A 23,297-nucleotide genomic window follows, 5' to 3' on the forward strand; every position below is an offset into this window, starting at 1 on the left:
ATCTTGTCATTGCTTGGTGTCTCCCATGGAGACATTTGTTGCTACCCAATGTATGTTCCCAATGATTGGTTCTTATGGGGACTATGCTTCCAGTAACTGAGTTTACCACTCAGTTATAGGTATCTCAATTATGGACATGTGATTGTGTATCGATGTTACTGCAGCGTTTATAGTCATGATGGGATCATTTACCAAACCCATTCGGGGTTGTTTCATGGAGCTGTGAGCAGGGAATCATGCTCTGTAAAAACTGATGGAAGAAAGATTTTTTTTGATTAGAAGAAATCTCTTTGCCAGAAGCGTCATGCTGTTTTAGTGAACATTTGGGAATAGGGCATGTAAGTATTTCTTATATGCCAGCAAAGAAAGGTTTAATGAGGCAGTTTATATCATGCTAATTGCATATCCATCTATTTTTCTGATTTTAATGCAATAACTCCATAAAGGTTCCGCCTCATAAATCTCATCTGAGTACAAAGAATGTTGTGCAGAATAAATCCAGGAATCCTTTTGAACTTTTTGAATAATTTCATAAATAAAAGGCACACAATGTGTCCTAGGTCTAATTAACAAGTGGAGCCAATCAGAAGGTAGCATTTAGTAAGTCGTACTGTGCTGCTATTTATATTACATTCCCCTTTATATTCTTTCTATCTGAAATCTAAAACTTCTGACAGGAATAACAACTATGAGTCTTCTGGCTAGGTCTATATTTTCACACCTTGAAGTTTTATTTGGTGGTGAATCTATTTGGGAATCATTCTGTCCTGTGCTACATCAGTTTCAGGTCTGTATTGAGAAATTTCCACTGGTTTGAATTGCTCTGCTACCGCCCTAATGTTAAAATAAAAATCACACAGTTGTTAGTTATGTATATAAAGCAGACTGCATTTTGAGACATGATCTCTGTGCACAAACCCTTGTTTGATGACGATGATGAGGGTGCACAGAAAGAGAACCCAAAAATGTGGATGCAATTTATACATTTTTATTGCAGTTACATTTAGGCCAATGACAGAATAAATATATAATTCAGATATTATAAGGCTCTGTAAGAATTGCCAGGTCTACTTTTTTTTGGCGTTGGTCTTGGGTGACTGACATCAGCCCAGAGCATGTGCTCTAAATCAACAGAAGAGATGTGAAGCTAGGTCTTCACAGGCAAAGGGTGTGTAGTAGCTTTGTGCTCAAGTGTTGGTACAGAAGCCCAAAACCAAAGGTGTTGCATGTCTAGACTAATTCTAGGTTGGACTTTAGTACTTCGTTTAGTCCGTTTACTAAATACAAAATATAGACAAATTTGTCGCCAAATATGTTTTCGCCAGTTTAATAACCTACGGTAAATATAAATTTGAAAATTTTCTTGCGCAAAAATATGTTTTCGCCAGTTATCGCATTCGCTGAAAATAACGCATACATTAACCTATACATTAATGCCTGGTTTACTAAACAGCGAAATGTGCAAAAGACTAAATTTACGCAAGAATATTCGTAAAACATTTTACCGCCACCTATGTAGTGGCGTAAAAAGTATTTTTTCGCCAGAAAATTCTCAAGGGGCAGGAAATATCCCATAATACTTTTTTTTTTTTACCCATCATTCTTTGCTGAGAGGAGAGAGATCTGCAACTATTGCTGACAGGATGTTTTGGCTTCTGCTTCTATCTGCTGCAAAAGCAGCAGTTTCAGCTCAGCGGCGTATTATTGGCAGCGGGCATCACAGTCCAAGGATTTGTCAGCCTCTACGCTTTTTTGGTTTCATTGTGATTGGCTACAATAAACTGTGCATTTCTATGAAGCAAAGAGATTGACTGGTATTATTTCTTGTTCATATTCTCTTGGGTTTATATGATGCATACATGTTTGATTGGTGTTACTCTGGTAATGTTGTTGGATGGTATAATCATCAGTCAATAAAGTTTATAAGTTTTGAAGATGCATTTCTGGCCCATAAATGTCACAGTAAAATTTGCCATAATAACCGCCATAAAACAAGACTATTTTTATATCATATATATCCGCAAAAATGTAATTTGTCGCCAGAAAATTCGCAACTTGCTAAAATTACCACTAACGTAAGCTGCTTCCATAACGTAGTAGTTACCGCAAGTGATCACAATGACCTCTGAGCGCATCGCTGTTTAGTAAACTTAGTCGCTGCGAATATTCTGGCGGAAAAATATTCCCAGCGATAACATGTGGGGGCCGATTCACTAACTTCGAGTGAAGGATTCGAAGTTTAAAAACTTCGAATTTCGAAGTATTTTTTGGGCTACTTCGACCATCGAATGGGCTACTGCGACCTTCGACTACGACTTCGAATCGAAGGATTCGAAGTAAAAATCGTTCGACTATTCGACCATTCGATAGTCGAAGTACTATCTCTTTAAAAAATACTTTGACCCCCTAGTTCGCCATCTAAAAGCTACCGAAGTCAATATTGGAAGGTCCCCATAGGCTTGGCTAACTTTTTTTGATCGAAGGATATTCCTTTGATGGTTGGATTTAAATCCTTCGAATCGTTCGATTCGAAGGATTTAATCGTTCGATCGAAGAAATTATCCTTCGATCGTTCGATCGAACTATCTGCGCTAAATCCTTCGACTTCGATATTTGAAGTTGAAGGATTTCAATTCCTAGTCGAATATCGAGGGTTAATTAACCCTCGATATTCGACCCTTAGTGAATCGGCCCCGTGGAAACTTAAAGTCAGATTTACCGCACTTTAGTAAACGGACCCCTAAGTCTTCCTTTCATATGTTGCTTAGGGATATTTCAGTGCTGGCATACACTTACATAACCTGGTTTGAAGTGTTTGTACCCACAGTCATTTCATTTAACTGTCCCAGTTGATAGCATAGTCCAAATTCTGGCTTCTGATTAGGGAGGTGTGTGTGTCTCTACAGGTAGATGTGTTGGTAATCCTAGACAAGCATGGTAACACTTTAATTGATGCTACAGAACGTGAACCAATGAAAATTATTATAACACAGTCACCTTTATATTTCTCTTTGCCAAATTTGAAAGGTAAGTAAACGGTATAGCAGGCATTTGAATAAATCAACAAAAAGTTCAGGGTCCAGGACGACACCTTTAGGTAGTTCTTATTCTCTGTGCAGTTTTGCATACTTAACCATAGACCTCATTTGTGATACCTAATGCAGTGTATAAAGTGCAAATAAAAAGCCACAATCAGCCTTTTTTTTGCAATTTGCTCACTGCATTGGGCATCACAAACAAGGTACTGCTAAATTCGAAAGAGGCGGGGCTAGGCACATAGGCATCATTCAGAAGTGTAAGGTATAGAGTCACAGAAGGCAGGTCTGGACTGAGAATCAAAATAGGCCCTTTGTAGCCCATATGAACTGCCCAAACCTGTCCTAATGCTTTCTTCCTTCATATATTTCATTAGGTTGACATGCCCTACTGTACATAAAACCATGCTGACTTGGTTTGAAGAAATGTCCGCAAATTCCCTCAAGCAGCAGATTAAATATGTCAAGGTCAAGCTGCTGTGATTTATTGTCAAGAAATCGGACCAACTTAAAAGCTTGATTTAGTCATGAGCCCCCTCCCATTTTTCTACTTTATTCTTGGTCGAGTCTCCCTCTTTCTGTAATCTTCCCAAACTACAAATAAAGGAATTAGAATCTCTTGTAAATCTATATTTTTCTTGCTGCAATGTGGCAATTCTGAAATATAAAATAAATTAAAACCATTCTGGCTTAATTTTTGGTGATGAATTACTGCACATGGAGACTGTTAATATCCTTATTACCCCTACTACTATATATGTCTGTTTTGCTGGTCTCTTATTTCCAGCTTGAAATATATATTTTTCGCCAGTCACTCGTTTTCATGAGAAAGAGCTGAACTTTACTCCTTGGGATCTTTGATGAATTTCTTTAGGGTACAATGTCTTCTCTCTCTTTTTTACTTTGTAAATATTCTTAAATAGGTAGTTCACCTATGTTTCATATACTCTCCTTTTCTAAGCAACTTTTCGTCGGTTCTCTATCATTTTTCTTTTATTTATATATTCAAATAAAACAAAATGGCTGCTACGAAGGCTACAACTTTGTGTTTTTTACTATTTATTATACTCTTTTTCTTTCTCTTCATATATAATGTTTTAATATTTTCACCTGGGAGATTTTCTTATTTTTTTATTGCAATTTATGTTTGTAAACAATTTTTGTGATTCTGAGAATTCAGCTTTACTGATGGAGCGTGTTACTTTTAACCCTAATGTGCATCAAGTCATTTTAGGGTGTGTAATAAACAAGATACACATAGATGCTATGTTATAATTTGGGTGCATATACTACTGTGAGTAGGAAACACTGGTTTAATGTTTACGACAAGCTTTTTCTAATCTGTAAATTGCTTGGCAGTAACTCCAAAAATCAAACCAAATGCACGAACAGCACATCTGTCTGATTATAATGTGCCAATATCTAAAATAAAAAAAAAACAGTTAGAATATACATGCCATTAAAATAAGAAATGTTCCAGGGAAGGTATTTACCTACAGGCTATTATTCTTTTGTTTATTATAAAAAGAAGACATACGCTTGAGTGTTATGCCCTTTGCTGTGATTCTGCATTTGGATACCATGTGGGAACATTAGCCCCAAAATAAAGATAATTACAGAGCAAACAGAAAGTTAGTGACGTTAATTTGTACTTTCAGTATTTATACTATTTTCAACTATAATGTTACATTTTATATTGCATTTGCCAGAGTTATGTTAGCAGTGAAGATCATCATTTGGAAATAAACGTGTATTTTTTTGTGGATACTTAAGATGCAATTTTTTAAGATGTTATAGCAGTGAAATGTATTCATCTTTACATGAAAAGCATGTGCAACACAAGCCCTTTTGAATTCAGCCATGGTATTTTATTCATCTCTAGCGTTTCATAAAGTGTCCTTTCTATGGACTTGAGTTTTACTTCTTTCACTCAAGTTTCAACCAGTCTTGTTTATATCACAATAGAAATATTAGCAGATTATACAAAACATTTTATATATCGAACCAATGATTGTAGTGCATTTGTGCCTCAAACTTATTCTAGTCTATGCCCTTATCAATGATTGGAATCATATCACTTTTGCTATAATCAGTGGCCAGGTTTGCTTCCTTACCATGCTCCCCAAATCCCATTGATATTACCATAGGTCAATTGGGTCCATAAGTCCATTTTGTGTGCTGGAGGTGCACACAACTACAGCAAGCTGGGTTAGGGAGCAGGCCAGTGTATTTATAACCTAAAATAATGTTTACATGTTTACTCAGCTTTATCCACTATGCCCTAAGGGTGGTTGCACACGGGGAGATTATTCACCAACTATAAATCTTCGTAACTTCGGATCGACTAATCTCCCGAAATGCCTTCCCACTGGCAAGAATGCAAATCGCCGGCAAGATGGTATACATGTCACTTCGGTTTCCAGAAGTCGGCCGAAGTTTTCTCGTGAGGCAAGGTACTGGTGTCTGCAGATACCTAAAGGTAGAGTTGGGGAACAGAAAGGAGACTTAAAAAAAAAAGTTTGCCATTTAGTGATATTAACATGATTCCTATAATTGAGAGCAACATGTCCATATTGCTTTATTTATTCTCAGAGGAGCCCTTTGTTGATGTTGGCTACTTTTACATATATTTGTACTGAACTAGATGCTTAAATCTGTACTAGTAGTACCCACCATCACTCCAGGCATTCACAAATCATGAACTTTGCTTTGTCTTCGAGAGAACTCTTTGATAATGAAACGTTTTCATGTGTGGTGCATGATCTCTAGAATCTCTTGAACTTGAGTTCTGTGTTACAGTCTAATTGTAGAAAGAAATGCCGAAAAATGATGATGAGTTTGGAAGCCTAGTTTCATTTTATAAAAAATTGCAAGGGTGGACCAGCTGGAATAACTTTAGCCATGTTAATACCCAAGCCACAAGCTTGTGTCCCACCTGAAGCTGTATTTCTGGCATGCAAGTTTTAATGTGTTTACCTATACATGGCTGAGGTTTTGCAGCCATATGGTCATTCCTGTAAGATGACAGCAGAACTAAAGGGGATAGTAAAAATAGCATGAATCTTTACTTTATTTTCTAACTGGGTCATTTAAAGGTTGTGTCTGATTATTCCTAAAACATTTATATCAGTTGGAAGAGGTTTTACCCAGTATGCGTGGCATTATCCCTAAGTGACTTTGGTGAGTCATCTCTCATCAGGCTTAACAGATGTTCATCATATGGAAAAGATATTACTTTGCAGTTCTGTACATTCGACTGCACAATGAATGGACTCAAATGAGAAGAACTACTGTATATACATAGATAAGTTTATTCAGAAAAATCCAGAACACTAAACAATATTCTAAGCAATTCTGTTGTTGCAATTCTGTGAAAACACTGCACTGTTTTTGAAGGAGCTGGAGAATTGTAGTGTGCAGTGCACTTTGCACATGGCAAAGCTTTAGTAAATTAGCCATTGAATATGCAGAATTTAGATGACTCCCAGCCTGCTTATTAACTTTACAGACCTCTTTTTATGGGCATTCCATCTAGTTATGAATATGCATAGATTTGTTCTCAGTGTCAGAAAATGGATCAAAATTCTGTAGTTTGCATTATTACAAGAGCATTTGCTGCTTGCCTGCTGCTAAGAGCCTGACAGACACACAGACAGAGCGGATATTGAATGGCAAATGCATGATATTGCTTGTGCTAGGACTTTTAAGCCTTAAAAATGTGTAATTTAATTTAACCCTTTAACTCGTACTTAGTGCAACAGCATTGTTGTCATGCATTAGAATGCATGAATGTTTATTCAATTCTGCTGTCATTTTGTAATATAGGATTTTCATTCATGGCAGTTAGGGGGGTAAAGTCAGTAAAAGGCACTGAGGTGGATTTTGGACACTTTGTCTGTATGTGTCATCAACCTAGAATAATGAGAATGGTATAAACATGATCTAGTCTTACCCAAGGAAGGTTATTTTAATGAGACAGATGGGATAATTTAGACCTTTAATAACATTAACTAAATGTCACATTGAGCTGTGTCATTTCATTAAGTTTTTTTTTTTTACATTCAAATTCATATGAACTAATTTTTTTGAGAAATAACATTTTAACCTATTTGTACAAAAAAAAGATGATTCATGGTATTGGGAGTGCTCCTTACTTTAGTCATCTAAAATAGATGTATGTCACTGAGGCAGTAGTACTGTTTTTCCACACAGTGAGGGAACTGTCCTATGTCAATGCTTTGCAAATCAAATTGTTAACCGTGTATGTGAGATTAACAATGTTCCAGAAGAAAACAACAGAGTGTTCTCAAAAAGTTTGTAGAGATCTGCCTCTGATCTTTTCTGGCCATAGGAAGGTGAGAGATGGCAAAAATGTTAAATAAAGGTAAAAGTTGTATTTGCTTCACATGATGTTCATGATCGTGATATGTTCCAGGGTTGTGTTCCAGCCATGAGAGTCTAATACTACATCTTGTCATTAATTAGTAGAAATTTGTATTGCAACTATTCTTGCCTTTAAATGGGCTTGTTAGCATTTTCAAGCATTGTAGCTTCCTCTAAATTCTGCTGACCAAAATCATGTGTGCATATTCTTGGTCCCTTGTTCTTATTAGTCATTAGGCCAATGCATTGAAATCCATTAGGAATCAGGACTTACTAAAAGTCCATTTAGAAACACCATTGACTACATAATATAGCTTCTGGCAAGTACTCACTTTGTAAAATATTAGCTTTTGGAAAGTAGATTCTACTTTCTATTCTGCAGGGTTATTTCAGATCCTAATGCCATGATTGCTTAACCTGTTGTGTCCATGGTCTGACCGCAATAATATCCTTTATTAATACGCACCATAGTAGCTTCTTGTCTCTAGAAATATTTGGATAATAACTCAAGCCTCATTACTTCAAAATAGAATGATCACTTTCTAAAGACAACTGTGCTCTTAAGTACTAACAGATGTCCTGACTTCCAAATGTTCTTACGCCTTTAATGGAAGCATTTTATCTCTGAAAATGAGTGTTTAGTTTAGGAAGATGCTAATTTTGGCCATGGGTTCAAGTCTAGGCTGGTACGAGGGAAGAAATGGTGTCAGATGCTGTATTAATAGGGTATTCCATCTAGTTATGAATATGCATGGATTTGTCCTTACTGTCAGAAAAAGGATCTGCATTCTATAATTTGCATTATTACAAAACATGTGCTTTTTGCCTGATACTAAGAGACACTCGACAGTCGACAGGCTGCCATTAAAACTGACAGTGACAAAAGTGTTACAGTACAAGCGTCACATCTTTTATTTAGTGGGGACTTTTAAGTTCATTCATTAAAATCATTTAAAAAAATGATTCATTACATTGTAAAAGCAGTTCTTTTTCACAGACATGCTATAAAATATCTTTTGTAGCAGAACGGTTTAAATAAAATGTATGCAACAAAATCTTGGACAGGAAAATGTTCTTAACAGTGAGGACTCAAACACCTCTCCGAATTGTTGCTCGCCACTGCATATTGAAAAAAAAAATGAAACCCTTTTATTAAAGTAGAAGGAAAGCTACCGATGCAGTTTATTGCCAATAGATTAGCCACAATAGTGCAAGCTATAACATTATATTTATTCTGCAGAATGCTTTACCGCAACTGAGTAAACAGCTCTAGAAGCTCTCTGTTTGTTTAGGATAGCAGCTGCCATATTAGCTTGGTGTGACATCACTTCCTGCCCGAGTTTCTCCCTGCTCACTCATAGCTCTGGGCTCAGATTACAGCAGGTAGGGGAGGAGGTAAGGGGGGAAAGGTAAGAGGGAAAGAGGAGCACTGAGCATGCTCAAGCCCTAGCCCTGGAGGTTGATGCTGAAAACAGAAAGTCTGATACAGAAGCCCATTTGTACACAATAGAAGGAAAGAAATGCTGTGTTTCTTTTGACAGAGGACTCAGATCAGCATTACTTTGAGGGTTTACTGGTGTATTTATATAGACCTTTCTGATAAAGCTTACTTAATTTTAGCCTTTCCTTCTCCTTTAAGTGCAGTTCCTTCTTTGTAATGTTTTATTTCAGTGAATGCAATGCAAGCCTTTCACTCGTATAGAGAACAATTCACCTTTATAAAGGCACCATTTGTTTGACACCAGTTTTCACACCTTTTTTGGCATAAAATATTTGACAAGCCTTTATCACAATGCACCATAAAGTAAGGTGGCCATACACAGGGAGATCCGCTTGTTTGGCGATGTCACCAAACGAGCAGATCTCTCCCCGATATGCCTACATTGAGTTGGGCGATATAGGGCTGATCCAATCATGGGCCCTAGGGCCTGATGATTGGATCAAAATAGAGGTGTGGTGGTCGGATCACGGAACGTGTTAATGAACAGATGCAGCCGCGTTGTGACTGCATTTTTTTACCCTACCCGATCGACGTCTGCCCGACTTTCGGACAAATCGATGTCTGCCCGACTTTCGGCAGCTTTTATCGACCCATGTATGGGCGCCTGTAGCGGTATAAAATAAATGAAGCATTCAGGGGCAGATTTATCAAAATGTGAGTTCAGATTTTAATAAATAAAAACTCTCCTATGTTCTATTCATTCGTATGGGATTTTTAGAAGGATATGTATTAATGGGTGAAAGTTAGAATTCACCATTTGATAAATACGCTTCCAGAAATCCCATAGGAATGAATAGAACATGGGTGAGTTTTATGCAATAGACCAGTTGGGTGGCGTTTAGGTAAGAGATGCCTGAGATGTAAAAGAGTATGCTGCAATAAAGGCCACAAAGAAATTTTTATACATGTACAGGAAAGAAACACATAGCACATGACTTTTACTTTGGTCCTTTATTTACAAGTCATTGACGTTTTAGTGTTCTGTTTCTTTATAATCGTCCTTTGAAATTATTCATTATAAACAGTTGTGACTGTGTTCTGTCACTTGTTTATTGGTATGCTACCAACAACAAAGTCAGAATCCTAGTTGTTATTATAAACTTTAAAGGGAATAAAGATGAAGGAGTGTGGGAATAGATGGGTGTATTGTAAATTAGCACCAGCTTCTCTAAAGAAAGCTAAAACATCTTTAAGTAATACTTTTTAGTTAAAATGTGTTAACTGTATGCCATTTGTAATGCTTTCAGTGTTATAGTACAATTGTTTGCTGTTTATGGGATTTATTACTACAGCTATAGGATCCATTATCTGTAATACTTAGGACGGGGGGGTTCTTAATAATGGGTTTATTAAAGGGATTCTGTCATGGAAAAACATATTTTTTTTACTAACTGTGGATGGGCTGCTGGGGGGGTGGGGGGTGATATCACTACTATTTGCAGTGCAGCAGTAAAGTGTGAATGGAATGTAGTCACACTTAAGTGCAGTGAATAGCAATAGTGCAGTGAAATCTGTTTTTCAAAAGCTCAAATTGATTTTTGTTGTATTTAATTTTGACATGGGAAGTTCTGGCTCTTTCTGGATCATGTACAATGACCTGAGATGGCTGCCTACAAGAATAACTATTTTAATTTAAGAATGAATTGCGTATAATGTATACAGTGTAACTGATTAAATAACTATACCATAAAAATCATGACAGAATCCCTTGCTTGACTAACATTAAAATGGTTTGGGATTATTTCTTATTTATTGAATATATTGCCATTTTATAAATATGTTCTAATATTAATGTGGTGACAGGTCCCCTTTAAGATTGCACTGGAGCTTTAGAGCCCAGTTTACTTTGCAGATAACGATATTTGGAATAAAGCAAATGGGTCAGATGTCATTTATACCTTTCTCGCTTTCTGTGTATTATCTTTATTTGTGTGTATAAAAAGCAGAGAATTAAACGCATCAGTATTAGAAATTACCTAATAATTTAAGACAATATTTGCTATTTTCCTTCAAAGCTAAGAAATGTACATTTAAAAATAATGATAAACACATTCTTAGTACAAGGAACCATAATGGTTTCTGGGCTCCAAACTGTACATTATTTTAAGTCTTCAGTGACCTTTTAATGAATGATTATCTAAATAAGACTACCCGAATTCCTTGGGGATGGTTTTTGTATAATATACAGTTTTCTAGTGTGCAGGATTTCAGTTGTTTACAACATGATAAATTAGCCCCCTTTATAAATGCAGGAATATCTAAACTCATTTATAACTATTGGCAGCTCCATATACAGGAGTTAATAACCCACATCCCAGAGGCCCATTGAAATTTGCCAATGTGTACAGCTGTAAACAAATCCCTGAGGGAACAAATATTGGAAATGTTGTAAGGTGAAGATGCATGACTGGCACTGGCAAATCTTAATTTGCATTAGAAAAAACGTATTGTTCAATGACAATTATATTACAGTATATACAATATTATTTGTTTTATGGATTTGATGGATTTCCTTTTAAACCCATTGCTTGTGATCTGCTTTCTACTAAAGTAAAGCTGTGATATTAGCAAAAATGTAATGTGATACAGTTATGGGATTTAGATTTACATATACTAGATATACCATGACCTGGATGAATGAAAGTCTTCATAGTCGGATCTTTCCCTGGTTTGGCTCTTCATACTTTGTCTCCAATAAAATAATTTAAACAATAATAATAAACCCAATAGGCACTTTTACTTACTATAAGGAATAATTATATTTTCATTTGGATCAAGTACAGGGGACTGTTATATTAATTCAAAGAAATACTGAGAATCACACCGCCTCTGCTAAGGACATAAGCTGTACAAGATGTAACGGTCAGGAAAATCAAGGGTTATTGCTTCATTTGTTTTTATTATATTCTCCCAATATTTAGACTGTACTGACACATGGTAACACGATATTTCACATAAAGTTATCTTTCTTTGAAGGTCTTTCAATCATGTACTGAATATGTATTAAATAAATTTCCATTAAATGTAGTATTTGGGGTGGTTCTGGGCAGATAATCAGAACTTCTGCTTCAAAGAAAACAATTTACTTGTTATGGGATATAAATAATGTATGTATATTCAAATGACTCATTTTAATTTAACAGGCCCATTAGTTTTGGGCTTTCCATTTGTAATGAATGAATGAATGTTCAAATATTTTATTTTTTCCTGTAGCACTTTTATTACAGTGTTGTGGCACAATAACTGGAAAAAGCCTAGAGCTAAGTTATGTCTCTTCCCAGAATTCTCCGTTAGACAAAGCACATGTGAAGATAACAGGAGCTGTGTTCACTTAGGCTAAAATCACTTATGAGCTGGGAGAGTTAAGGATAAAAAAAAACTTCACTTATTACAGTATAGTGACTAAGGCCAGTCTGTATTTAGAATCAACTAGTGGAACAACTAGTTCTGATTATAGAATAATGAACTTTCATTTGTGTGTTTGCACATACAGTGCATGACATTTAATAGCATCCTGTATTGCAGAAAACCCTGCTGTGAATAAAACAAAGGTGAATACCTATTTGAAGTTACCCTGGATTTGTATTAGTCATATACACATACAAAACTCTAGACTTACATAACAAATATTCAGAGAGAACAAGCATGACTGAAATAGCTCTACAACAGCAAATAATTTAACCAGTACAAACAAGATTCAATTATATACTTGCACAGCATAAAGTATATTTAATAAATCCCACTTCTTCAAATCTTTGAGTACTGGGTGACAGACGAGGAGCAGGAGTAATCTTCCTACCTTCTAATACTGAACACAGGCACTCACATGTAAGCAGGAAAAATAGCTACAGCTGTACCTCCCACATTACAATCCTTAAATAGTAAATTAATTCAGATTTTTTTTATGGACGGATCATGAAGTTAATACAGAAGGCTGCATGTCAATATCTCTCATTGAGCAGCAACGACTATTATAACATAATAAATGTTTATTGAAACCTAAATAATGTGATATTATTAGAAGCCTTGTCACTAAATGCTACCTACCTGACTTTGTAAAATAACTTTTGCTGTTTTGGAAATCTTAGAAGGACAGAGTGACCTTTAGGATAGTTCATTGTCTTTGCTACCTCCAGAACATGGTGCTGATCCACATTGTACTTGGTCGAAGCTGTCAGTACAGTCTTTTTGACTTTTTTACAATTGCATATATTTGCATTCAAAATGGGTCCTGTTGCAAATAGGTACAGATTTGTATATGTACTTGAGTGGGAAATGTGCTATTCAGGAGTATTTATTGGCTTATAACCCTGTAGACTGCAATATAAACTAGTCTTTTTGGAAATGTGAAAAACATATAGCACATATAGAGATGTAGCAAGTATGATTTTAATAATTGCATCTAAACCTAATAGACATTGTTGTGGCAAGCAGAAAAAGAAAATGTATCCTTGCAGGACAGTATACTCATATATACATCAAAGGATTTTGAAGCTCATTTGATTTCTCTTGTGATGCTTTTCTGCCTATCCACCTTTATAATGTTGCTGCAAAGTGTTTAGTTGCCTTGGCCGATAATGCTCCATACAACAGGACCAGGAAAGCACAGCCCAATATAATGCAGTTACCCATCAGGGATGATGCATAGGCCTTCAATATGACCTGAGCATCATGGTGGGTGCCTTGAGCAGTGTGAATAACTCCCTGGTACAGGGTAAAGAGGCACCATTAATCTATACAGATGTGGTGAAGGGAATGGGGACCAGTTTGCAAAAATGTTAATCATACAAATCAGTCCCTGTAATAGTGGGTCTTACAATCCAAGGTCCCTATCACATTCACACCCATTAGAGTCTATTTCATTAAAAGCCAATTCATCTACCTGAATGTTTTTGATTGTTGGAGGGAACCCACTACAAACACTGGTAGAACATACAAACTCCTTTGGTTTCCTTTCTACCTGCAGGCTCATCTCCCGTCTCTCTAGTCTGCAGTTCTGACATCCGTCTCATCGCAGGCTGCCCCCCTCACTACTGTCCAGTCTTCACCTCCAAACTGATCAGATGGGTGTAGGGTTGCCAACTTCTTCCTAGCGACAGACTGGGCAGGGCAATGACATCAGAGGTGGTCCCAGTGATGTTGGGGGGAGCTGATGATGTCAGAGGGAGTGTCGGTCCAGAGTGTGGCCATGGTGTCAGGAGTAGGGTTATGATGTGGTGATCACCAATTGGCTGATCATCGCACCATTCATTTTAAAGCCCTATCTGGATCTCCTCATTTGGAGATTTGAAAACTGTGCCCCATTGAAAACCAGACAGGTGGCAACCCTAGATGGGTAAGATTAAAAAAAAAACCTAGCTTGCCCACTGTACGCCTCCAGTTGAGTGATGTGCTCCAGTAGCAAACCTACAGCCCAACTATCATTCACAGAAAAACCCTTTGATATGTATAGTTTGGGTCTGGGCGTGATTTAAAATGTATGCATCCAGGCCCACTGGTTTTTCAAATAGGCGTTAATTAACCATATACTCTGTGTAAGACATGGCGGATATAAAGACATATACCTATATAAAAATCATGATCAGCAATTTCTTACACCTAGTATCTAGGACACTTAAGTCAAAGGCAACTGCACATTTTTTTCCTTGAAAACTTTTCACCACTCATCCGAGTGGCTTCTTCAATTCAACTGAAGTGGTCGGGTAATCCCTGACATTTAAACCACAGATATCCAATCACAATGGTTCCATTGAACTTCAGTAAGGTGTTGACTGAAACTCACAGATGTGTGAATGTGTGATTCAGTCACAATGGTACCATGATTTTCAATAAGGCAAGTGTTAATCTTTCAATGTACATGACTGAAACCACAAGGTGGAACGACAAATAATGTTTTTTCATTATAATTTTAATCTCAAATTTCTATTAAAAGATCCAGAAGCCTTATCACTGGCTTTAACCGTTTAATGCAGTAGGTTATACATTTTTCATTAGCTATGCCCTACTGAGCATAGCTAAACTATAGTCTGTACAATTGATACATACATTGCTTATGCTACTGAGACACCTATCACATTCTAACACTATATAAACTTGGGTCCTGATTAAGTGAGTTTATCAGAGGGAGGAAATACATTTTTAAAACCTACATTGCTAGGAAAATTGTAACATTTCTGGTATGCTATTAGAAAATAGTTTTGTAAAAGTGAACTACCCTTTGAAATGAAATTTTGTATGGCTGTTTTTACTTCGGGCCTGAGTTTGTTGCAGTGCTCTGGGATTGGTTTGTTTTGAGATTAGGATGACACATGCATTAATATTGACTTCTCTTCAGTCAGCGGGCGGCTCTGACACACCCTAAAAGTTGGCAGTAATACTAGCAGTATGATCATAGCAGTTGTAAATAGAAATTGCTGTTTGTGTAGATACATTGCATTAAATAAATGTGAAAAATTAAATATGCAGGAGGGGTTTTCTTGAGAAGTTTTGGAATTCACTGTATGTTTTGGGATTTAAAAGCTGCCTTTACCCACTACATAAGAAATTAAACTTTTTCACAGTGTTATAATTGATAGTTCTGTGTTCCAGTTCTATCAATCCTAGATTGTTTATGATCTGCATGGATCAAAGATACCGCTTTGTCCATCCGTCCTGAAGGCAGTCAATCTGCCCATGACACATCTTCTTTATTGCAATGTGCTCAACACGAAATCAGTTTTGTTTTTTTTGTATTGTTGGTTAATTGTTGTATGTATATGTGCATATATTTGAGTATTGGTACCACCTCTTGGGCTCTTCTGAGTCAGCGTGTGGAAGATGAGGAGAGCACATTTATCTTTGGGTGGATAAAGGAATGATTCTTTCATTGTACTGAGACTTTAGTGGGTTTGCTAACAAATTTGCAACAAAGGAGTGCAATTCAGACTGTAATTACAATTTTCCCTCATCTTGCTCTTTAATTTGTGTTCAAAATGCAAATAAAGATAAAATCCTTTTAAAAATAGAATTCTTTCACATTATAAAGCAGGGCATACACCCTAAAATATGCTTGTGTTCCAAAGTAGCCAACTAGACAATACTTGTGTGATTTCGCCAGGCAAGTAGTCTACATATTAGGTTGAACACATCCTTGAGGCACCTGACCAATAATTGGATTTTCAAACTAGCCCAATATATATCAGTTGGGGAAGTCTTTATATTGTATGCATTACTTGATTTATATCTGGCACTGCCCATGGTAATCATGGAAAAAGTGCTACCCCCATTCCCATGATTTCCACTGCCATATTTACACACAAATGTCTGGTTATTGTCTGGGAGTAATTTGATGTGTCTGTGTGGTTCCTATATAGCAACCCACTGAAGCATGTGCTCTTGGGTGCCTAAAAGCCCTTATTTCACAAATCATCATGCAGCCAACATGACCAGAAGTAGCCAAGTCTGCAGAAAATATTGGTCCTTTTATAGTTCGACTTCATCTATGGCTACACAGAAATTAAAATATTTGTTGCTTCTTGCTGTAAAAACATCAGTCTGCTGTGGTTCACCCCTAAGGGTAAGATTTTAAAGGAAAGACTGAGAATTTGTATTTAGTTTTGTTGCCGTGTCATAAAACCGTTGGAATGAGACAACCTTTGAAACAAAGAATTGCTTGATTTTCCCTGGCAGAGCCCTGCACTGAAAAGCTTTTGATGTTAAACCCTATGAATGATAAAAAATGCAGACAGGATACAGAAATAATTGTGTGCCAGTCTCGAAAGGTGCTTAGAAGTTGTTTTTCCCCAATAATTGTAATCATAAGGGTTCTATGTATTTTAACTATTACCTTTTATTTACTGTGTTGCACCAAGCATGTCCTCTGTAGCTATGACATTAACTTGAATTTGCTGTTGGGCCCGGTAACATCTAGTTACACAATTGTATGAGGACTAGATTGCCCTGTAGATTACATATTCGCTGGCGGCTTGGCATCCAACCATCTGCTTGTAGTTAAGATGCCCACCATTTGTGTGAAGCTTTACCTCACGCTTACCGACCTTCTGAAAACAAACCTTTATTCTCTTTGGACAATGTATTCATATTTTTGTGGTCTTTCTATTGTGAGTTCTTGATTATTGGCTTTTTTGCTTTTGTGAGGTTCTTTGTTCTTCCATGTTGTTTTGTGTGTCGTGCAGCACTATATCGTTGGAGGGTGCTTTTTAAATCAATCTATAAAGTTACAGCTGTATTTCTGCCAACAATTACTGTTTTATACTTCAAACCATATGCACTCAAAGGTCTCAGCTGCTTTTGTATTTTGCTTGCTGCTTCTTCTGCCTGTTATCCATTAGTAGCATGTACCTGTATGCCCAGTGCCTTTTTTGTGCTGCTTTATCTTAAGGCAGGTGTCAGATACCTTATCAGTCTTGCTGAAAGTCATCACACCCTGATGCACTTTGGATCACAACTGTTTACCATTTTTACCATCTTTATTCCTTTGGTGCATTTTCATCAAGAAATGTTAGGACTACATTCGGCCCAAAATGTTGATTAAAAGAGTAACATATATTTTTGGAATGTAACCAGGGGTTTTGTCAATACTGTAAATGTGGAATGGGCAAATTAGGTATGAACTGAATCTAATACATGATGATTAGGTGCTCATTAAGAGGACTCATTGAACAGCATGTGGATATGTAGACTTAACCAGGGCAGGGAAAGTTGCAAATTTGCAGATTGTACTGGTACAGGTATGGGACCTGTTATCCAGAATGTGCGGGACCTGGGGTTTTCTGGAAAACGTTTCTTTCTGTAATTTGGATCTTCATACCTTACGTCTACTAGAAAATCATGTAAACATGAAATAAACCCAATAGGCTTGTTTTGCTTCCAATAAGGATTAATTATATCTTAGTTTGGATTAAGTACAATGTACTGTTATTAGGAAATCATTTTCTAAACATTTGGATTATTTGGATAAAACTGAGTCTATGTTCTAATTCAGAGCTTTCTGGATAACGGGTTTCCGGATAATGGATCCAATACCTGGCATATAATTATGGCTAAAATGTGACAATTTGTTCCTCTTTTTCAAACACCTTTCTTAGAATGGAAGGTATTCAAAGACATTCAGGATTTTCTGAAAATAAGTTTGACCTATTGTTTTACGGTCAGGAAACTCTAGAGACGGCCCAAGTCAATATGTTCAAGTGTTCATTTTAAGGGAAAGTCTTTTGGCTTTGCTTTTTATGACAAATATTCAGGGAACAGAGAAGGTTTTGGGTGATGCAAAAGAAATGTTGCATTGTATGTTCAATTTCAACTCAAATAGTGTCCGTTTTGAAAAAAAAATATGTTAAGGGGTGGGCCTTAAGCCAAATATCGCTCAGAGTCCCAAGACCTTAATTTGGCCATGAAGTTTCAAGGTGAATTCTAATAATCTTTCATTTGAAGCAGGGGGTACATTATTCCCATATGATGTGTAAAACATACCCTGCTTAGTTCGTAAGACAACATGTTGCATGCAGATAAGAAGTTCGTTCTGAAAAGAAATGTATTTAGTATTTGTACAGGAGAGAGTTTTTCTAGGCTTTACAAAATACCTTCTACAACTGTGTACACACAAGATATCAATGGTATTTCTTTTGGGCATAATTTAAGAAAACAAGAATAATTACGCTGAAAATAATAACATGAAAAATATTTTTGAGCTGAGCTTTTCTTCTTTAAGTAAGTAATTAATGGAATGTATTTGTGTACTTGTGTCTAGCTCTGGAAAGGAAGATATCTATGAGACAAAGCAGAGAGGAACTCATCAAGAGAGGAGTCTTGAAAGAAATATACGACAAAGGTAAGTAAATTACACTCAGCCTTGCATTTGTAAATTGGAACTGAGAGCAGTGACAGTTTTCCTCTAATTATGTGGATGAATTTTGTCAGCATCAAAGATAACTAAAGACAAATGTAATTTATTACTGGCCAATTGTAATTTTTTTTCCATGAAGAATGCTACAATTTATTGTACTTTACAATTTAAAATAATATATACAGGGGTGTGTGTGTATATATATATATATATATATATATATATCTGGAAACAGGCGAGCACACACAGGTCTTAATTGAAAAACAAAAGGTGTTTATTAAACAAAAAACTGACGTTTCGGCTAGCACTCTAGCCTTTCTCAAAGTGAATATATATATATATATATATATTTTTTTTTGTTTCTTTTTTCTTCTGGCCACATATGATGCTTTATTAACAGGTCCAGTTTTACTGTTGTTTATTTTATGGTTATTATGTGTGAGGGGGAGGGTAATTTACTAAAATCTAAATTTATTTAATTTTTCACATAAAAAAACACAACCAAATGCCCATACCTGATTTTACCTTATTTGTTATTAAAAAAAAAAAAAAGCTTGATTTTATCGGTTTGGGTAAAAACGCAATAAAATTGAGCGAAAACCTGAATTCTACGATTTCTTCTGAGTTCTTTCCCGAATCGCTCGGTTTTTTTCCGGCCATTCTTCCAAAAAGCCTAAGTTTTTTCAGATTCCACTGAAACTTCAAAATCGTAAAGTGATCTCTGCCATTGACTTATACACAACCTTGGCAGGTCTGAGATGGCAGATTTTCAGATTCAGGCTTTTTACTTGATCTGGCTATAATCTCGAAAAATCTGAGTTTAAAAAACCCCCGAAAAACTAGAGTTTTGCTCCAAAAAGCCAGACCAGAGTTTAGTAAATAACTCCCTTGTTGTGAATACCCTGTAAGGTTCAGACAGCAGACCTGCAAATGCTAACATCCATTGGTTGGTTTCTATGCGTCACTAGAACTGTAGCAAATTAACAATTGTTACTGCAACTCCATATTCCTACACTCCTTGAGGTACAGAACATTTGTGACTTTCCAAGTTACATACAATTCCCTCTGTCCAAATACATATTGGTACCTGCATACACGCAGAACCTCTTTACGTATTGTGGTGTTCTCACTGTTGGAGTTGATAGTTGACATTTATGATAGTTGACATTTAAATTGTGGATATTCAGTGTTCAGTTTGTTTTCATCCTACCCATTTTGAATATATCATCAAACAAGTGCACAGGTGTACACGCTCACATAATAAATATGAGCTTATTCAAGGCTAATAGTCGCATTCTGAAAATACTTGTCCAAATGCCATTTTGTTATTTATCTCATACAGATCTTGTTGATTGTAAGCATCACTTGTTTTGCAGTACTGTACTATTTTCCTTCTTTTTTATGAAAGCTGAACGGGCTTCTACATATATTAAAGCCTATTGAACTACAAGATTTTGATGTGGATGGCTGATGGTTTTCTTTGCTAGTAGTCGCCTTTTAAAGGCAAGGGCATTGCATTCTTGCCACATGTATGTCTTCATTCTCTGACGAAAACCTGCTGTATTGTAGTTTTCAGCACCGTGTTGCTAGCAGTTTCTAAGCGGTTTCTGGTGTATTTATTGATGCTTTCCCCCTCTTTGACATAATGAGAAGTAATAAGTGAACATTACTGTTTTACAGTGCCATATGCAGGCCTTCCTTGATGTGTTGGGAGCCTGCTCGTGTCCCCCTCATGTGGTTAGGCTTTTTCATTGCTTTATTAGACTTGCTTCCCAGCCAGAACCTTTCATCTTTCAAGTAAGAAGCCACTATTACTTTTAGCATCATATGATCCTTTGATTTCAAACTTAATTTAATTTAGGTCTACCACATTGTACCATGTTGTTTTAGTCCAACCCCCAGACTTGATTGGATACACTCTCTTAGATGATTAGTTCAGTGTCATTTCTAAATGGAGCTTGGGAAGTAAACACAGACGTTTGTTATTTATAAACATGAGCATGCCATTCGACATGAAGCCACCATCCAAGTCCTAATCATCACAATGCAGTCATTGATGCAGTGCTTTTTTCAATAACAGCTACAATTCCAAGAAGTGAGCTACGTAGGCACTATTCCATATGGGCTTGGCCAAATCAAGCAGTAAGCTGATTCTACTCTCTACTATTAATATTTCTCTCTTTTCTTCACTGCTTTCAAGTCAGTCTTTGCAGACTGTAAAAACCTTTGATAAAGATTTTTTTTCCTAATTGGTAAAATGCATTTCCATTCAATAAATCAAATTGCCAGAAATGCAGGATGTTACCTTATTTATGCAGATCTTAAATGGCAACTAAATTAATGATGGCTCTCTAAGCTCCTCTTTGCTGTTCATAACCAGTTTCAGTGGTTACACCCTTTCAGAATGGTTACCTTAGCTCCACTTTCTGATATCTAGAAACCTCCTATAGAATCTATTTTAATGAAATAATTTAAAATAATTTTCTTTTTTTGTAATTAAACAGTACCTTGTACTTAATTCTAACTAAGCTGCAGTAATCCATATTTGTAGATTCTCTGGTTGCCAGAGAAAAAAACCGTCATGTGAAGAACCCAGGTCCCAACCATCTGGATAATGGACCCCATACCTGTACATAATCTCTTACAGGAGGGAGTTATTACTCTCTAGAAATGTATAGCATTTGATTTGAGATCTGCAACCATTAAAGTATTTACTGACCCTAGTTTTATATTTAAAATATAAGAAAAAAATTCTCCATGCCCCTGATTCCCATAAGCTCTTCCCCAGTCTACCAGTTTCATTATTGTTATGGTTGAAAATACAAGCCAAGGCCTGGGACAGTATTACAGATTTAACAATTGTATTTGCCGGTAAAATTATATCAACTAGTCAATCCGGCATCACCTGCCACTTTAGTTCCTTTCTAACCAATTACATCAGGACCTGTCCTCCTGTCCCCCATTGACATCATAGATCATCAATGTATCACTTACACATGACTTTTCTAAAATGCCAATTCTGTTAACATAACAACAGATGTGAATAAAGCTAACTGATTAGGACTATACATTGCTGCAAATAGATTTTATGACAATCCCCTGCCGGTGGCTTTACTAACTAAAAACAATGTATTTGTTTTCAAACCTGTAGAAGCACAACCTCTTCTACATGTATCAAATGCTACATGCCAACAAAAGAGGTCATGTATCAGAATGTGGCTGACAAGGTCGTTCTGCTCTGTGTTTTTCTTTTTTTATTACTTACCCAGATTGTGGGTCACTAGGTTTACTACACAAGGCTCATTAAATCTTTGTCTCTGTTCAGGACTGTTATAGCAGTGCTTTGTAAGTAATGTTACCCTCCACATGTGTCCTTTATGGTCCCTAATGTTTACTATGATAGTGTCACTGCATGTAAAACATCTGAGTGGTCTCAGAGTGAAATATTTCTGGAACTGTTGCAAGTATGGTCTGTTTTTTGGCCTAAGGAACACATCAGTAAAAATCAAGCATATTAAAGGATAAGTAAACCTTTAAAATAAGTGACTATAATATTGATGAGGCTGCCATTCTAAAAACGTTTGCAATGTTTTCAAGATTCAAGATACGTTTGCAAGATACATTTACTATTAATATGAATGGATTTTGTTACAACAGCACCACCTGCTTGTCATTTTCTGACCAGTCTGACCACAAAGTAGTCAAGGAAATTGCCAGTAGAAAGGAAGGGGGCTAGTCTGATGTTCTTCTGGTTAGGAAAATAATTAGAAACCTTTCTCAAATCATTCTTAACCAGAAGAACATCAGACCAGCCCTCTTTCTTCCTCCTGAGAACTTCCTTTAAGTAACAGTAACAGTACGTGCATCCTTTAATATCTTTGGAATTAAAAAAAAAATGTATATTGCAAAAGTTCTTATAATAGCATTCCTATCAATTTTAAATTCACTTATTTTAAAGGTTTACTTATCCTTTGATTATTGTGTCATTTGGAAATTGCTCCCTTGATAAAGTAGATATACATACTGTATATCCAGTGGGCTGCAACCTTTCCGGTGACTACTGATAAAACATTTCAGGCATTCTTGGTGATTAATTGGGTCAAGGAGCAGTGGGATTAAGTGGATTCTATTTCTCATGCTGATGTTAAGCAAGATAGCGTGTGCTAAACCCAGCTGCTCCATTCTTTCACCCTGCAGCTTCTCCATCTCGATTTCATTATCATATTTTTAAATGCTAACCGTACCAATTATTTTCTGTGAAGTGTTTTGCTTAAGTACTTTGATTGGCTTGGTGCTGACATTTTTGTTTGTGCCTCAGCCTGGCATCCAAGCCTAACATAGCTTAACTTAGTAAGGAAAGTACGAAAATGCAAAGCCTGTGTGTTATGAAGATAAACAAAATATGTAAAAATTGGCATGGGTTTTTTTTTTTTGCTTTATATTTTTGTTTGTATATGTATAATATTTGTACCTTATCTACTATGTATCACATAGCCAACACTCAGTATTGCCAGCTTAATAAACCTAACTAAAA

General features: G+C 36.3%; 1 protein-coding gene across 8 annotated transcripts in view; it reads left to right on the top strand.

Annotated features, from left to right (window-relative positions):
* Positions 1–23,297, top strand: part of phactr1.L (phosphatase and actin regulator 1 L homeolog) — a 205,089-nt gene that overhangs the window by 147,645 nt on the left and 34,147 nt on the right. For all 8 annotated transcript variants that reach the window (XM_041566299.1, XM_041566297.1, XM_018267800.2 and 5 more), the window contains one exon: positions 18,668–18,748. In XM_041566299.1, the coding sequence (XP_041422233.1) occupies positions 18,668–18,748 (81 nt within the window). The remainder of the gene's footprint in view (positions 1–18,667; positions 18,749–23,297) is intronic.

Source organism: Xenopus laevis, chromosome 6L (genome assembly GCF_017654675.1).
Source record: "Xenopus laevis strain J_2021 chromosome 6L, Xenopus_laevis_v10.1, whole genome shotgun sequence".
Classification (NCBI taxonomy): Eukaryota; Metazoa; Chordata; class Amphibia; order Anura; family Pipidae; genus Xenopus; species Xenopus laevis.